Source organism: Melanotaenia boesemani, chromosome 16 (genome assembly GCF_017639745.1).
Source record: "Melanotaenia boesemani isolate fMelBoe1 chromosome 16, fMelBoe1.pri, whole genome shotgun sequence".
Taxonomy (NCBI): Eukaryota; Metazoa; Chordata; class Actinopteri; order Atheriniformes; family Melanotaeniidae; genus Melanotaenia; species Melanotaenia boesemani.
In genome coordinates, this window is record NC_055697.1 from 7,087,059 (window position 1) to 7,104,428 (window position 17,370).

Below are 17,370 nucleotides of genomic sequence, written 5' to 3' on the forward strand. Positions count from 1 at the left end.
ATTATGTTTCTGAAATTTGTGTCAGTCAAGTTTATTTTTGAGTGAATTTCAGGATAGATGCAAATGTTGCTTCAAATGTGCTGTTTCCACCAGCGTTAGTGGCTCCACACAGTTTACAAAGTATTCTGCTTTGCTTTATATCAAAGGTGAAATGTGTCCATGTGTCTGCTTTTTTCTTTCTCCCCAGTGTTGACATTTTGCCACATTAGTTTCGTAAGACCCAAGCTGGGAAAAAGGGCAGCTGCCCACATGGGAACAAGCAACTCCTATACATATCTATATATATCTATATATGTGTGTGTGTGCATATTCTACCGACTATCTGGGGCTGTGTTGTGGGGGCAGCGGACAAAGCAAGGAAAGTCCAGACTTCCCTCTCCCCGGCCACATATGCCAGACCATCAAGGGGGATCGCGAGGCACTCCCAGGCCAGCTGATAGATGTAGTCCCTCCAGCGTGTCCTGGGTCTTCCCCGGGGTTATATATAGGGATGGGCCGATATTATACTAGCATCGCAAATACTCGCCGATCCTACCAAAAGTAAAGGGATCGGTATTGGCGAGTATTTCTGTCTAAACACCATCTGATACTATGGAAACAGAATCATAATTCTTTGTTTCCTACCCAACACGACCACACACAGACGCAGGAAGTTATGCAGTCTTGGTTGACCGGTGTTTTGAGTTGGTAGGCGAGAAGCAGCTGCACTGTTGCGCTAACATTTAGCATTAATGGTATTCTAGCAATCCTACAGTGATGTTCCTGTTAATGTTACATGTAAAAATGTTTTATGTGTTTGGGAGACTGTAATATTAAGTGTGTGTGGGGTTGAGACAGATATGTGGTTGGATCAGAAAATAAATGGGCACAGTAGCGAGAGTGAGTCGGAAAATGAGCAGGCTAGAGAGAAGGTTGACGTTGTTGTTTTTTCTGATGCTGGTTGTTTGGTGTGCTTACGGCCAACAGTAAACGTTATTTGTTCAATAAAGCAGCTGTTCTCAGAATAACTCCGCATCCGTTCATAAATATGTCCTGCCGGGCGCTACAGTATGTTAGTAATTTGGCATCAATATTCATTAGAAAATTCCGTTAGCAAAACAGCAACATGCCTAATATACGGGGCTGAAGTTTCCAGAGGCGACATGAATGCTGCCAAATTTACCACCAGCGACTTTATGAAGCATTTTGGTTGAAATCACGTGAAAGAGCATGAGTTTGTTGCCTTAAAGGAAATATATAACGAACCACAGCAATAACAAATGTTGGCAAATGCTTTTAAAATACATGAGTAATTTGAAGAAAGCCAACGCAATACCAGAAGTCTTAGAATTTATTGTCCTGGATTAACAGCCCCTGTTATTTGTGGTAAACGTTCACTGTTCGTCCAATTTCAAGATAGTTTTTAATAGAAATTCTTTGATCCGACCGGAAATAGCATTGGAAAAAAAATATATACATATAAGAAACTACTGTTCTAACTGCTACATTCATCCATTCTCTCTACCGCTTAGTCCAGTTCAGGGTTTGGAGGAAGCTGGCGTCTATCCCAGCATTTAACAGGTGAGAGGAAGGTACACCCTGGGCAGGTCGCCAGTCCATTGCAGGGCCAACATAGAAAGAGAAAAACCAACCACTCACACTCACATTCACTCCTAGGGAGAATTTAGTGTCCAATCAATCTAACATGCATGTCTTTGGACAGTGGGAGAACGCTGGAGTAGAGAATCCATGCATACACAGGGAAAACATGCAAACTCCACACAGAAAGGCCAATGTTTGAACCTCCTCCCCAGCCAAGGCTTGGCCACCACACCACAGTGCAGCCCAATAATATGTATAATATGTAAAACTGCTCAAACTGCAAGACGTCCACCATTCTCCATTTCTGTATCGTGTTCTTCGTTATAATTCAAGGAAGGCGTCGCGCCGCTATGACATCATGCTATTACGTAGCTGAGACCTCCAACACTATCTGACTGATATGCAGCCCACCGGTGAGCACAGTAAAGTTGGTAACGCAACAGAGATCAGGATTTACTGCATCAAACCGTTCCGTACCGACCCGGACTTGCTGATGGAAACGAGGCTTTACTGACCGGTTTAAAACCAACCTACACCTAAATCTGTTTTTACTTCTTATTTTCTTCGTCCCTCTGCCGGAAACGGCCTTTGTCATGGGAAACTATTCTTTCTTTAAACTGGAGATATATAACCCACGATGATGTAGGTGTGGTGGTTTCCCTCATAAACAGTAAAACATGTTTTCTGCATTCATTTATCTCTAATCTCTTGGATTAAGTAAAAAACATACAGGCTAGATCAGTTTGACTGAGTGTGCCTAAAGAAAGTATTCAACTGAGTGGATCAGGAGAGGAAATGATTATCAGAGGATGGCATTCTTTAAAAACATAATGCAAGCTGAGATGACGCCATGTTTTTTTACGGTTTTCAGACTGAGTTTGTAGAAACACTCTTCAGAGATGAAACTGACACATTGCTGCTGTTCTAAAACAAGTTTGTGCACTAGAATGTTTATTAATTTGCATTTTGAGCATTTGCTTTATTCTGCCCCCAAAATGTGAGAGTGTAAACACAATTTACACACACAACATTTGTAACATGCACACACATATCGGTTAGAAGGAACAAATGCAGTCCGGATAAGATTTTGAATGTTGTTCAAACAGTTTTTCAGCCATCTGTGACAGTAAATCTGCAATCTGTGGGGATCTAGCTTCTTCATTTACTGGAGTGGACACACACACACACACACATTTACTGTACTCCACTGCTGCGCTCAGCATATCTGGGTATATAGCTGTGGATAGTGAGACTACACTAATTAAAGGTGGTGTGTTGCAAGAACTACAAAGACTTGTGTTCAATCTTTAGAGATGTAAAGCAAAAACAAACGCGGTTCGGGTGTTTATTCACACTGAGGCTGAATAAATCAAATTCCAGAATCCAAATCCAGATTAACATAAAAATGAACCACTTGTAAGTTGGGTCATGACCTACTTCTGGTGGAATTTCAATGCAAATCTGTCCAGGGTTTTCAGTGATCCAGAGTGATGCACTAATTACATTAACAGTTTCTATTTTATTGAACGGGCTTCTACTGTATGGAATAAAGGACTGTTTTACATATTTTGAGCAGCATAACTACAGCAAAATATAACAAATGTAACAGTTAAAACCTGAGTAAAGCTCTCTAAGGGGCTGCAGGGCAGTGCGCCATCTGACAGAATAAGCTGACATGGCGTGATACTAAGCTTTGAGGTCAATGTGGACGCAGGTGAGATGAGTCAAAGGGACGCGATGAAGGTGTGCAAAAAAATGTCTTTACTAAGACACATGAGTCATGTCCATAGCCTGAAGTGTTTCTACTGGTAATTAGGAAGGCACTGTGACTTTGTGCTTCTGAATAACTAACAGTGCATACACCAAGAAAAATAGATTATCCCTGCATTTGCTCCACAGCAGAGAGGAGATAATGTAGTTGCACAGAAAAGTTGGATTAAATTCATCCTTGCCTTTGAGTTGTAGCCTGAGGATTAAATCTGGATATTAATAAATTATCAATAATGTCACTGCAAGCTGGAAAAACATAAATCTATGAAATAAAACTAATGGAGTACTTGAAATTCCAGACGCAACCTTGAGCTGCTCTTCTGTGTTTTTTGGGTTTGTTTTGTTGTTTCAGTGCAGAAGAAAAACTAAGCTTTGGCCTGAGGCTTATCGTACGTGCCAACACAAAATTATGCAATCGGTTGGCAACGCTGCAACTCTCTGCTAATATCACACATTAATTTATGCATTTGGGGGTTAACTGTGGTTTTATTTATTATCATTGTTAATGATTTTTTAAAGTCACGTTAAGTGTAAAATCTGAAAACCAAGAACCTAAAGGAGTTCATTTTACAGTGATTTTCATCATTAAAACCCATCAGTAAGTCATAAATTACATAAATATTCTAAATGGTTTTAAATTTACAATCAATCTAAACTGCTACATGAAAATGAAGAAATGTGTACCTATGGATGATGTGTTGGCTCTGCAGGTAGTCCAGCGCCAGTGTCATCTCACAGAGGTAGAGTTTGACTGCGTCCTCGCTGAACTGGACGTTCTGCTGTAGGTGGTAGCGCAGATCTCCTCCCAGCAGGAGGTCCACCACCATGAACATGTCCTCCTCATCCTGGAACGAGTACCTGGTCGTAGTGGGACCATACAGTATTCAGTTACCATGTCCAGGTGAGCGGAGGGGACATAAAACACATGCTGACAAACAGAAGCAAACATTAGACCAAACATCATCCTGTATGTGGGCTTAGATGCCTTCTCATGCATTACATATGATGCACTTTATATGCAAAGTTTATGACATGCATGTTTATGGGAATACACACCAGGACAGACACTGCTGCCAAAGACCACATGAAAACATGCTCTTTACATGTATCAAACTTAACAGGTACCGGGTAATTAGTATTTATACATGCAAAGCAAACGTGTGGTATACAACAGACGTGAATGTTCTGCAGTGAATATCACTTAACCACAGAAAAATATAAAACTGCAACACCTCTCAGTAAGTGGGAATTAAACAGTATGCTAACTGCTTTTGTGATAATAAAAACACAAAATCAGCTCAATGATACAAAAATAAATCTAATTATTTTTTTTATTACAGACATTTATTTCTTGTATTTCTTTTCTATTTTTTCATTTATTTTTGGTTAATAGGCTCAGTCCTCCTCAGGATGGAAGGACATGTGTTGCACATATTTTTTTCAGGTACTTTCTGTAGCTCTGCTTTTTTTTCAAAGTGGACTCATGAAGAAAAAAAGATTTATCTAACCCTCTATTGCATGCATTATGATGCCAGTGTTTTTATGTCTCAAAATAGACAAAAAAAAAATTTTATGTCTGTATTTTTATTTTTTTTTCTTTGTATATTTTTGGGGGTTGTTGCATGTAGGCAACATTACACCATAATGGTTTATTAATGGAAAAAAGTAATAAAAAAAACAAAAACACTATTTGATTAACATTTACTTCAGAAATATGTTTAAAATCTTCAATAACTTCAACAATTATAAATGTAAAAGTATTGTAATAGAAAGTCTTTTCAATGGTTTTACATCTTAGTTGTTGTCTGGAGGCAACATTGGACTAAACTTTACACAAACACCATATAATACAAATATCACAACCATTTGCTCAAAAAGAAACTGGAGTAAAATTCCAGAGTTTGATAATTGTTGCTTCATTTTAATGAATGTTTGCTGTATGTTTTCTGTCTTTCCTGACATGTGTTGCCATTATTTCTGATGTTGCTGCTTAAAGGAACAACAAGCAGAAATGAATCATTTCTAGATTGGAGGAATTAAAAAATGGCTATGTGAAGAACTAAAGGTGTAATTTCATCAGGAGTATATCATGTCATCATACACCGTCTCTCTGTGTTGATCTCCAGCTTTGTGTTTACCAGCTGGTCCGGCCATGCGTTCATGTAAATTGCCACCTCCTCCCTCCTCTCGGAGCCCTCGGTCCTCCCTCCCTGTAAAAGGCTTCAGCCAGCGAGCAGTGGCAGTGTATATTTTTGAAGCAAAATGGCAGAGAGCAGAATGAAACATTGACCAAAAGACGAACAGGAACTGACACTACTTCGGGAAAAAAAAAAAAAAAAAGGTCGTTGGCGAAGAAGTTGTCGGATAGAGAAAGGGACAAAAGGGATACATTGACATTCATTCATTCTCTGTACCGCTTGGTCCATTATGGGTTGCGGGTTAACTGGAGCCTATCCCAGCATTAACAGGTAAAAGGCAGGGTTCACCCTGGACAGGTCACCAGTCCATCGCAGGGCCAACACATTAGGGACAAACAACTATTCGCACTCGCACTCACTCCTAGGGAGAGTTTAGAGTCATCAATTAACCTAACATGCATGTCTTTGGACGGTGGGAGGAAGCCGGAGTACCCGGAGAGAACCCACGCATACACGGGGAGAACATGCAAACTCCACACAGAAAAGTCCACTGCCCTCAAGGTTCGAACCTCCCCCCAGCCAAGATTCGAACCAGCAACCTTCTTACTGTGAGGCTGCGGTGCTAACCACCACACCACCGTGCAGGATTGACACTGACCTTGTATTTCCAAAGAGAAAAGCACTGCAAGAGCTAAAGAAGCTACAATTTGACTCGAAGCTAGCCCTTCTCCTGACAGTAAGTAACAACATAAATGTTATCGGTTACTTCAACATGTTTCACAACGATGATATTGTTTTGCTCAGTGTGTTTGCACTTTCGTTAGCAAACAAGGTGAGTGGGAGGAAGAGGTAGCGGGAGGTGTGGCTCATTACACACTTTGTTTTGGTCTACAGGTAAAAACAACAGCAAACCTTGCGATGAAATGATTTAGCTTAGCTTTATGCAACTCCATGAAACAGTTTTTTTCTATGCTAGAGGCAGAAATGTGGCTAATTTAATTCTGTAAATGGAGGAAAAAGTGTGGAAATTATGACCAAATAAGACAGAATCCTTGTAATCTTATGGCCCACAGAACAGTAATAATCTGAACTTGACGTTACTGCACAAACATCAAACTGCAGTTGAAGGAAAGGTCTTTGAAATATCTCATTTTGACTGAGTTTGGTTTTCTATGTGTAGTCTGAGTTCTCAGGTTATTCACTACAGTACCAGTCAAAAATTTTAGAAACACCTACACCTTCAGATCTAATGGTATTTCCAAGCTTTTTTGTTGTACTGAATATGTTGCCCAAATGGAAATAATGTGCTTCAAGGGTTTTTGAGAGAGAGGTGGGGTGAGCAGTCCAATCCAAACCCTGAACCACGTCACTGTGAGCAGTGGTAGCAATATCCAATGTGTTCAACAGGAGCTGCTGTACTATCTTTCCTGCTGTACTTTGGTATTTCTATCAAAAAATAATGGAGATATTTTATTTAGACCCCAGGAAGTTGTTTTCAATTTGTTGAGAAAAAATAATAGTGCATATCTCTACTAAAATGGTTCAAATTTATGGAAAAATACTAGACCAGGTCATAGTTTTTAATTCTTTTAGATTTGAGTGCTGCATTTGACACTGTTCATGCTATTTTAATCGATCGTCTTAAAACCTGGGTTGGCATCACAGACACTGCACTTGATTGGTTTTACTCTTATCTTTTAGATAGAACCTTTGCGGTCACCCTAGGTAATTATACTTCCTCCTCTGCCCACATTGCCTGTGGTGTACCGCAGGGCTCTATTTTAGGTCCCATTCTGTTTTCACTTTATATGCTCCCTCTAGGACACGTTATAGCTTGACATAACGTGTCCTTCCACTGTATTGCGACACACAGATTTACCTTCCGCTGAGACCAGGGGACACTGGAAGCCTAGCTGCTGTGTTAGAGTGTTTCAACGATGTGAACAGTTGGATGGCACAAAACTTTCTTCAACTCAACACTTCTAAATCTGAAATTATCTTAATCAACCCTCCTCACTCCACCGCCCATATTGTAGACAATCTGCCAGAAACCTAGGTGTTATATTTGATTCCAATTTTCACCTTCACATTAATAAAGTCATCAAGTCCTGTTTCCTTCACCTGCGCACAATCAGTAAAATCAAACCTGTCCTCTCCCGACCTGATCTAGAAAAAGTCATCAATGCACTCATCTTCTCCAGACTTGATTACTGCAACTCCCTCCTCTCCGGTCTCGAAAATAAATCCCTCTCTCGCCTCCAACTTGTTCAAAACGCAGCAGCTAGGCTTCTCATTGGTTGCAATAAAAGACAACATATTACCCTTGTTTTAGCCTCGCTGCGCTGGCTCCCTGTGCGTTTTAGAGTTGATTTTAAGGTCTTACTGATTACTTTTGAAGCTCGTTTAGGGCTGGCACCCAGCTACATTACGGACTTACTGACACCCTACGAGCCTCCACGCAGCCTTAGATCCTCAGGCAGGTCTCTTTTGGCTGTTCTGGGGTCGAAACTCAAGACCAAAGGTGACCGAGCTATTTCTGTCTGGGCCCCTCGACTCTGGAATGACCTGCCTAAGGAGATAAGGCTAGCACCGTCAGTTTCAACTTTTAAATCACTTCTTAAAACGCACTTTTATCGATTGGCCTTTTTATAATATTTTATCTATTTAATTTTCATGCTGTGTCTTGTCATTGTTTTCTTTGCTGTGTGCTGTTCAGCACTTTGTAAACTCTGTTTTTAAAAGTGCTATACAAATAAAGATTTATAATTATTTTTTATTATAGTTTTCAATATTCTCTCTATATGCTCGAGGTGATTCTTGTTGAATGCAATCTCTATAACATGTTTTACTTTGTCTATTTTTCATTAGCAGTGCAAAAACTACAAGTTTTATTTAGCCCTGCAGCACCCTTATCATAACTCTGGGCCCACCCTAGGGGGCCCATGCCCCAGTTTGGGCACCACTGGGCTAGGTCATCTGGAAATCACAGCTGTATTAACTATTGGTGATTGGGGAAGTGTTTGTTTCTTATTGTTCATAACAGAAAAATACATTGTGATGTAATTAATGAGACGTGACACAGTTACTATTATGTAACATCTGAAACTGCGCAGGGGTGTAGTGTTGTATACTGTATGCTTGGGTTGGCAGTGTTTAAATAAGCATCCTCTTCTTGCCATCCTTTTAAGCATGACTAACATCCACACTTATCACAATAACATGCCAGTTATTTGGAGAAATGCTCAACGAGAGGCAGTAGTTGTCAAGTTTGAGCTCTTTTTTTGATGTGCCTTAATTGGAGGTTGTTTGTGGTCCACTCAACATTTTTGTCAATCAGACTTACTAATCATGCAAAGCTAATTAAAACACAGCCCCACAGTGATCTGTGTGGGGATTCGTAACGCTCCACAATTTATGCCCCATACACCGGAAAAGAAACATTAAATTACACGGCGAACAAACTCTTTCAGTACAACAGATCCTAATTAGTCATCTAAGAAAAATAAAGGCAGACAAATGATTTAAAAGCCCCTCATCCACCACCCCAGGAGGGAAAACAGTCTGAGCCTTGGTGATTTCTTTTTATCAAACCTGGCTTTATGTAATTGCTACTGAGCTAGTTCTTTATTTTCTCATTAAAGCTCTCATACTGTGGTGGTATGACTTCTATTTATAGCTGTATCTTTAAGTCGGAGGGCCTGAACTCTCACTGGGACATTCTGGTTGCTCATATTCAGGAGCAATTTATCTCTATGAGAGAGAAGGGGGGCTGAGTTTGCAGCAAAGGCAACATAATTCCATCTTCAACTTTGGGATATAAGGGATAAACAACTGCAGTCCTGTTGGATCTTTCTCTTCTAGTAGGACAATATATAATGTGGGTGAAAAAGAGCATAATGATCCACTGAATGCAATAATAGTATGGTACTTTCGGCCTCAATGGAAATGAAGTAAAATGCTTCAGTTTCTTCATCCAGCACTCCCACATTTCCTTTTCCCTGCTGGTGCTGCTGTCACAGGCGCTCAAAAGGAAGTGACGGCAGAGCCACCTACATCAACCTCAGTAAACCAACCTGGCCTGACCCTTTGAATCTCAGCCTCACTGTTAAAACACGGAGCAGCCCCAGCAGATGGCCAGCCACAGGATGTTGTTTGCCTTTGGCAGTGATTCCTCACAGTCACCTTTTTATCACCTCATTGTCACAATCTGATTCCCGGCATCCAGTTGACAGATGAGCTTCCTATGAGGCGGCCCCTTGCTATCTCTGAGCCCACAAAACGATCTTCTGAGTCCACTGCTGAAATATCTTGGTCATGAGAGAGACTGTGGCGGGCTCTCTTTGGTTGTCACTTCCCTCCTCACCGTCGTCGAGGTGACAAGAAGATGTCAGATAAGGGCCAGCAAGCGGAGCATTTGAAATCTTCAACGTTAATGGGCCGTGACACCTTTAAGGCCCCCACAAAGAATGAAAGAGGAAACACAAACGTTTTTCCCCGTTTTTCTGGGCAATTCTTTGACTCAAATAAGCACAAAGTAAATTCCACAAATTTGACAGAATGTAATTAAAAGACACTTCCGCTGTCTTGGAGATAAAAGGAATACAAATGGAAGAGCTGTCACTAGGAAAGGGAGATGTTTTAGTTGAAGGGCACTTGTTTGAAAAGAGTGTTTGAAGAGATTTTCTGACACTTACTCTGCTCACGGTATCAGTGGAAGCAGGTTAAAGAGCAGCATGTGTGCAGAAATGAGAAAATACAAAGGGTTTAAGCATCTCCTTCAACTACTTTCTCCTCATAATGCAGCCAATCTTCTCACTTCTAAACCAACAACATATTAGAGGTTGGGCTGTGTGTGCCCTTATTACCATTTCTAGGCTTCATTCAGTTATTCAAACACTGCTTAAAGGCATTTTCTTTCATAAAAGTGTGGAGATAAAAGTGTACACACCTAAGAAATCAGTTAGGTAAAAAATAAAACAATGAAAATACACAATGAGTTGGATAAATAAGTATGGACATCTTTAAACTAAAACTTTGTTGGAGCACCTTTTTATTCAAAGAAGCACTACGGCACACTTTCTTTTTCTTTTCCTCTCTTCCTCCAGTATTATCCCTTTGTGCTTCATTAATGAATCAGCCATGGGGCGCGTTAAAAATGGCCAGTGTGTTGATTTCTAGTTGCTGGTGTGTGACGGTGTGTCTAAAGGATCATTTATGCTTGAGGCTAAAGACAGATATGGATAATTTAGTCTGTCTTGTGCTTCTTACACATAATTTGGATCGTTTCCAAATTGTCCTTGCGAACGCGTATTCTGACAGAGCAAACGCAGTACGTCTGACTGGCAAAAGGAAAGAACAAGAAACACCTGCAACGTTTTTAATAGTTGCACAGATCACCACTGTCTGCTGCATAGACATACTCTATATATGTATATAAATATATATATATATATATATATATATATATATATATATATATATATATATATATATATATATATAGTGCTGGGCGATATGGAAAAAATCATATATATAAAATCATATATCACGATATATATCACGATATACCACAATAAAGTATGTTTTCAGTTATTCTCTGAAACGTTTGACAAAAATTTCATTGCTTACTTTTCTCCAGCTTTATTTTGAAGTGACATTTAACTGTACTGTCACAAATGAGAAACATACATTTTAGTGCAGCAATATAAATGTATCAAATGAAAACAGCTGTGGTTGAGGTACAGTAGCCTTCACATTTTTTTCAAAATCATACAGTTATTTAAACTCAACTGTCAAAATAAACACTATTTAATTAATTAATTTAAGGTCTCGAAAGCTGTCCTTCTCAACTATATACACGGGAGCCATGCCTTTACAGATGTAACGCGAGATGGCACATGTGATTTGTTTATGGCACTGGGACACCTTCTCATATGGCGTACCTTGTGCGAAAGACTGCTTTATCTTCGGCTGGCTATAGTTTTTCTTTTCGCAACTTGCCCCCGCTGTTCCACTTGGTTTAGCTCGGATTTTTTGGATTGTCATGTATTCTTTTTCGTGGACCTTCTTAAGGTGATAGAAGAGGTTTGTTGTGTTGGCATCGGGCGCAGGAATAGTCTTTTGGCATAGTTTGCATATGGCCATCTTCTGATCCGTGTCGGACTTCTTGAACCCAAAATGTAACCAAATCACAGACGTACCCCCTCTTTTGGGTAAAAGTGCTTCTTCTTGGGCTGCCTGCATAGCTGTCTCTATCTGCGACTCCGGGCATGAAACATCAACCTGTTCCGCGTCCATCGTTCAGCACTCATGATTAACGTAAAGCATTTTGCAAACCCGCGCGAAAATCAAAGACGTAAAGCAGCGTCATGTCGCAAAACCACCAGACGGAGTTTCTTTGCAAAAAATCTTTTTTTATTCTTCTTTATTTTCACTTATATAAACTTAGAGTATGCGTAGTGACAAGACAACGTTAATAAAATCGTCGCAGCCTATTTAATGATATATTTGTTGTAATAATTGATAAAATTTGGTTTGAAACGATAGAAATGATAGAAGAGAAATGGCACGATAGACACTTTTCTATCGTCCCCGCGATATGTATCGTCATATCGCCCAGCACTATATATATATATATATATATATATAGGCTAGATTACTGTAATGCACTACTCTGGCAAGAGCATTCAGAGACTGCAATACATCCAGAACAGTGCTGCCAGGATCCTGATGAGGGTGCACAATCAAGATCATATCACCCCATCCTGAAAACTTTTCACTGGCTCCCTGTCCCACTCATAATAGAATACAAGGCCTCCCTCCTTACCTACCAGTGCATTCATGGACATGCCCCTCATTACCTACAGGAACTCCTCACCCCTCACACCTCCTCACAAACCCTTCATTCTACAACAACAAACACCCTTCAAGTTCCCAGAACCAAGCTTCGTAGCATGGGTGATCGGGCCTTTTCAGCTGCTGCCCCAAGACTGTGGAACCCCTACCAGACCACCTAAGAAGTCCACAGTCTTTAGAAGTTTTTATGCAAGCCCTTTTTCTGTAAGCACTTTGAGATTCCCTGCAATATAAAGTGCTATCCAAATAAAATGTATTATATATATATGGCCAGAAAGTTACATAGAGCTACTTTAATCCTAGTATTCAGTCTTCTTGGGTAGGAGTCTGTCAGCATGGCACATCTTGACTTAGCAGCATTTACTCATTTGCTTGGAGCCTTGTCTTTTCACATTGATTTGTAAAGCACTTTGGTCAACCTTGTTGTGTGAAATGTACTATAGAAATAAATTTGATATCGACACCAAGAATTGCTCTTAAAGCAAACAACTCCAGCTTCAGGCTCTGCTTGAGGAATAACTTCCTGCTCTTTCTCCAGCATTACAATTGAGTCTGTTTGGTTATGCCATGTCATCTCTCACTTATAAGATTATTAAAATTTGGTTACCTTTCTGTAAATAGATATATTTGATTAAAATCAGTGAATCACAAGGATTTTTCATACATGACAATGCAGGACAAACACATTTGATCGCTTTTGTTTCACTTTGTTTTTCTTTGACACACCAGACTGGCACATTTATTGGTGAAATACTGCACAATTTCTATCTTTTAGCACAGTTTTATTGTGCAGTTTAATAAAATAAAAAACAATTCTTTTAATGATATAAGGAGTTTACTTTCTCTCATCTCTGATGGACATTTATGACATAATCGCCCAAACTAATTATCCAATAGGAAGCTCATATCTTTTTGCTTAGTTAAATCTAGGTGGCTACTTTTTGTTTGGCTAGGTGGTGAATTATCATTGTACATAATAGTATTCACTCATTCAAAGGGTAAATATTTAGCAACAAATTAAACTACATATGCCATAAATAACTTGACCCACCAAAGTAGTAGGTGAGCGGTCTGAAAAGCTGTTAAACTGGTTTGCAGGATCTCCTCACTTGGAAATCCATATGTGTTTCTCGGCCAAACACTGCTGCAGACCCATCTGATATTAGTGTTGAAACTCTTTACATCTAATTAATCAGTGCATCGCTTATTAAAAGTAAAATAAAAATCATCTTTTGGAAGTATAAGAAGGAGAACATACAAATATTTAGGTTAAAATATAGCAGGTAATATTAAAAAGTCAGAAAAGAACTGAAATGAAAATTCTATAGAAGCAATGTAAGTTCTTCAATATTTTCAATATCTGATACATTAGGATTTATATAGAGATAAAATGTGATTAGGTATTTAAAAATATAAAACTAAGTTAAGTCAAATTTTGCAACTTTATAACCATAAAACTGTTTCTGACCAGTTTGATGGCACATTTAGATTTATTTTGTACATTCATGGAGCTCATTGCTATGCAACGTCCTGAGGCTGAGAAACCACACTTCACAACTTTTTCTTCTGGCACGCAGCGTCATGTTACAGCTGAGTTCTGCTTTACGCACTGTCACACGCTTGCAACTGGATATCACCACACCAGCCACTTTGATACACGCACCGTGGCTGCTTTCGTGAAGAAAGGCAAGATGATATTACTGGAAGAAGGAAGGACAAGAAAGAGCAAGGGACAGAGCCAGAGACAAGACGAGTCAACATCCGAATGACTTTTACTCTCTGGACAGAACTCAGAGTTTAGGATGCAAGATGGATGCTGAATATGCCACCATTAGCGAGCGTGTTTGCAAAAGTGCTTCTTTAAATGATATCTTGGATGACTCATGAGTGCTTTTTACACATCCAGACTTTCAGTATAATATAAAGATTTTAAATCTGTGGTCAAAACTCTTCTTACAGTTTATAAATCTAAACACTGTGGTGCTGAAATGGGTCAAAATAATGTTTAACCACTAATCTCATTTAATGTGTTCTCCTGCAGTTATGATTATGACAGATTACTGAGTGTAGCTTTATATGAGCACAAAGGAGTATGAATGAATGCCTGGCAGTTCTTAGGGGTCAGGGGAGAGCTGTTACTGTCCAAAACCATGAGGAGGCCATGCAGAAATGCCAGGACAGGACTTAGCTGGGACAGTCAAAGCAATGAAGAAAGGGTGGTTAGCTGGCTGGAAGGAGCACAAGGAACAGGCTGAAATAATGAGGCCACAATGACAAATGAGCCCTGGGAGGCAGGGAGCAGAGAGGGAAATAGGGGGACAGCAGAAGAGGAGAAACACATTTGAGGAAAAAGCGAACTTGTGATTCTGTTGGCCCGAGCTGCCTGCAAAGTTTCTCCGGCCTACATAAAGTTGACGACTGGCTAAGAGCTGGCTGAATGACTGAATCACAAGACACTTGCATGCTCCTCTGAGGATTCCTCTAACAATAGTGTGACTGAGCGCTGCCTTTCTGCAGCCTCCTACCAGTAGCCTGAAGACACAACACCTCTACTGGCCTGCTTTTACGTGGTGCACTTTGAAAGCCACGTCCTACAAAAAGTTCCTGTTTAAAAGTAGCATGTGAAGTATTTTTTCAGAAAGTCCAAAGTCCTGAACAAAATAATCTGTGGAAGGAGTGCTACATGGGACTGAACTCCTTTAAACTCCCAGAATAGCTTTGAATCATGCAGAGGGTCTCTGTTGGGTGTGTTAGAGGTGGGCAGGTGTTGAGAATATGGGGCTGCTGGATGTCTTTGCAGTCATGCTGCAGGAATAACCTACTCCCAACTGGCAAAAAGACCAAGGTGATCACGGTTAGTTGTAAGAGGACGAGAATTATGGCATATCTCAATGGGCCTCATCTGCCAACCATTCTATTTCAGAACTTTTTATGATGATTGAGATTCACAGAAAACGTCATCTTTGCTCTTAGATAAGAACAGCAAGATATTCCAGATCATGACCTAACATGACCATTTCCCATGGGGGAAATTAACTAAATTTTTATTAATTTTATTCATTCAAGAACAAGTTATAGTCAAGACAAACTTTACTGTATTTCTGGTCTTCCTAGAACCATCATGCAATACGCTACATATGTGAGCATTAAAGCACCTTCATCAGATCTGCTCCCTCTAACGCAAGCAATATCACTCCATAAATGTCCAACCTACAAGTCCCAGATTCACCTGCTGGGTGTGTCTTTCAATCTATCCACTATCTATATCTGCTTATGTAAATTAAGGGTTGAGGGGGTGTTGGAGCCTATCCCAGTGGCTTCTAGGCGAGAGGCAGGACATGCTAAACAGGTCGTCAGAGTCAACAGATAGAGGCAAACAACCACTCACGCTCATAATCCCTCCTAGGGAGACATTAGTCACCAGTTAACATGCATGTCTTTGGACGGTTGGAGGATGCTGGAGTACCCGGAGAGAAATCCTAAGTATACAAGGGGAGAACATGCAGATTGACAACAGTGGCTTCTTATCAGAATGGTAAGTTTTATTAGGAAATGGAGGTTATGCCTTGACCTCAGTAACACCACTGACCAACCTTCAGTCTCACCTATAAGTTTTATTTCATTGGATGCACCACTCACTCCACCAGCATCTTAAAAGAATGCTGGATGTGTTTAGACACAGCAGGAGATAGTTTGCTTTACAAACTGTATAAATTATATATAGAGAGAAAAATTTATTCTACAGTGTACCACTTCCTCTTTAGACACATGACAACGTGGCACATTCATGGGACCAGACTGAAGACTGCTGTCCAAGTTCGATTGCCCAGTTGTACATAAAACTGCTTTCACACCATTAGAATCGCACCGTATTACTTTCAACCATATATAACATTTTAAAAATGAGAAAAACAGCTTGCAATGCACATCTTTATTATTAGTTATTTATTTTAATGGTTTCTTTTGGTATTATGTTCGTTATTTTTTTATTTTTTTGTTCCTGTCTTATCTCTGTCTGCACACAGCTCATCAATCTTATGACCTTTTAGGGCCATTTTGGGGTGTTTACCTGAAAGTAGGGCCAACTGGTACGACCTTTTAACGTACGAAGAGATTGGTATTCACCAAACTAAGAGGAAAGATATGAACAATTTTACGGTCTCCGAACACATTTGTGAATCTGACTGCTGAGGATTTTCGTAAAAACTTTAGCACAATTTAAGAACAAAAGATTTTTAAAATACTGGTGAATGAGGTCCAAAGAGATTATGATTGAAGAAGTTGGAAAAGTACTTTTTGAGTCAGCTTGAAGGATAGATTGGAGTGTAGGTCAACATCGAAACCAGAACAATTAGGCGAAGCTGACTCTGCTTTCTGATGGAGGTTAAATCTCATAAAGCGTCATGCAAAATGCTGAAGAACTACCATTCTGTTTGCAAGTTCCATTTACAAATGTTTTCATTTACATTAGCAACAGCGATACTAATAAACTGATTCACAAGCAGAAATCATGCTGACATGAGTAGTTGAAGGAGAGGAGGAGAAGCTGGTGTTCTTCATGGACCATCAACCCTTTCAAAACTCACTACAAAGGAATTCTCCAAAACACTCGTTCATTTCATAGCATTTATGCAACTTTAAGACCCTTTCCTGCACCACCATCTGTACTTACTGTTTTATACGGCACCTATATTTCTACATATGGTTCTATGTATCCATCTATCACTTCACCCGTCCATTCATCTCCTTGGACCTCCACCCCATTACGGGTCTTGTTAAAACTGCTGACTGATTTGTTCCATGGTCTCCCAAGGCCTTGTTCCATCCAGGCCTAAAATCAATATTCCTAATGGAGGCTGAACAGGATAAGACACATCCATCCTCACCGCTGCCCCTGCTAGCTTTCTTACTCATAACGGGATGGACGGTGTGTAGAAGGCACTACAGCTGACTCATCCTTGTTTTCAACCCTGCAAGCTTTAGAAATCTTTAGGGTGAGCTCAAGGGACAGCCTTGTTCCTTTTTA

The 17,370-nt window shown here is 39.9% G+C and overlaps 1 protein-coding gene across 1 annotated transcript in view; it reads right to left on the reverse strand.

The window, feature by feature from the left end:
* LOC121655782 (serine/threonine-protein kinase 32C-like) overlaps nt 1-17,370 on the reverse strand; it is a 134,132-nt gene that overhangs the window by 27,081 nt on the left and 89,681 nt on the right. The window contains exon 4 of the mRNA XM_042010623.1: nt 4,036-4,209. Within this exon, the coding sequence (XP_041866557.1) occupies nt 4,036-4,209 (174 nt within the window). The remainder of the gene's footprint in view (nt 1-4,035; nt 4,210-17,370) is intronic.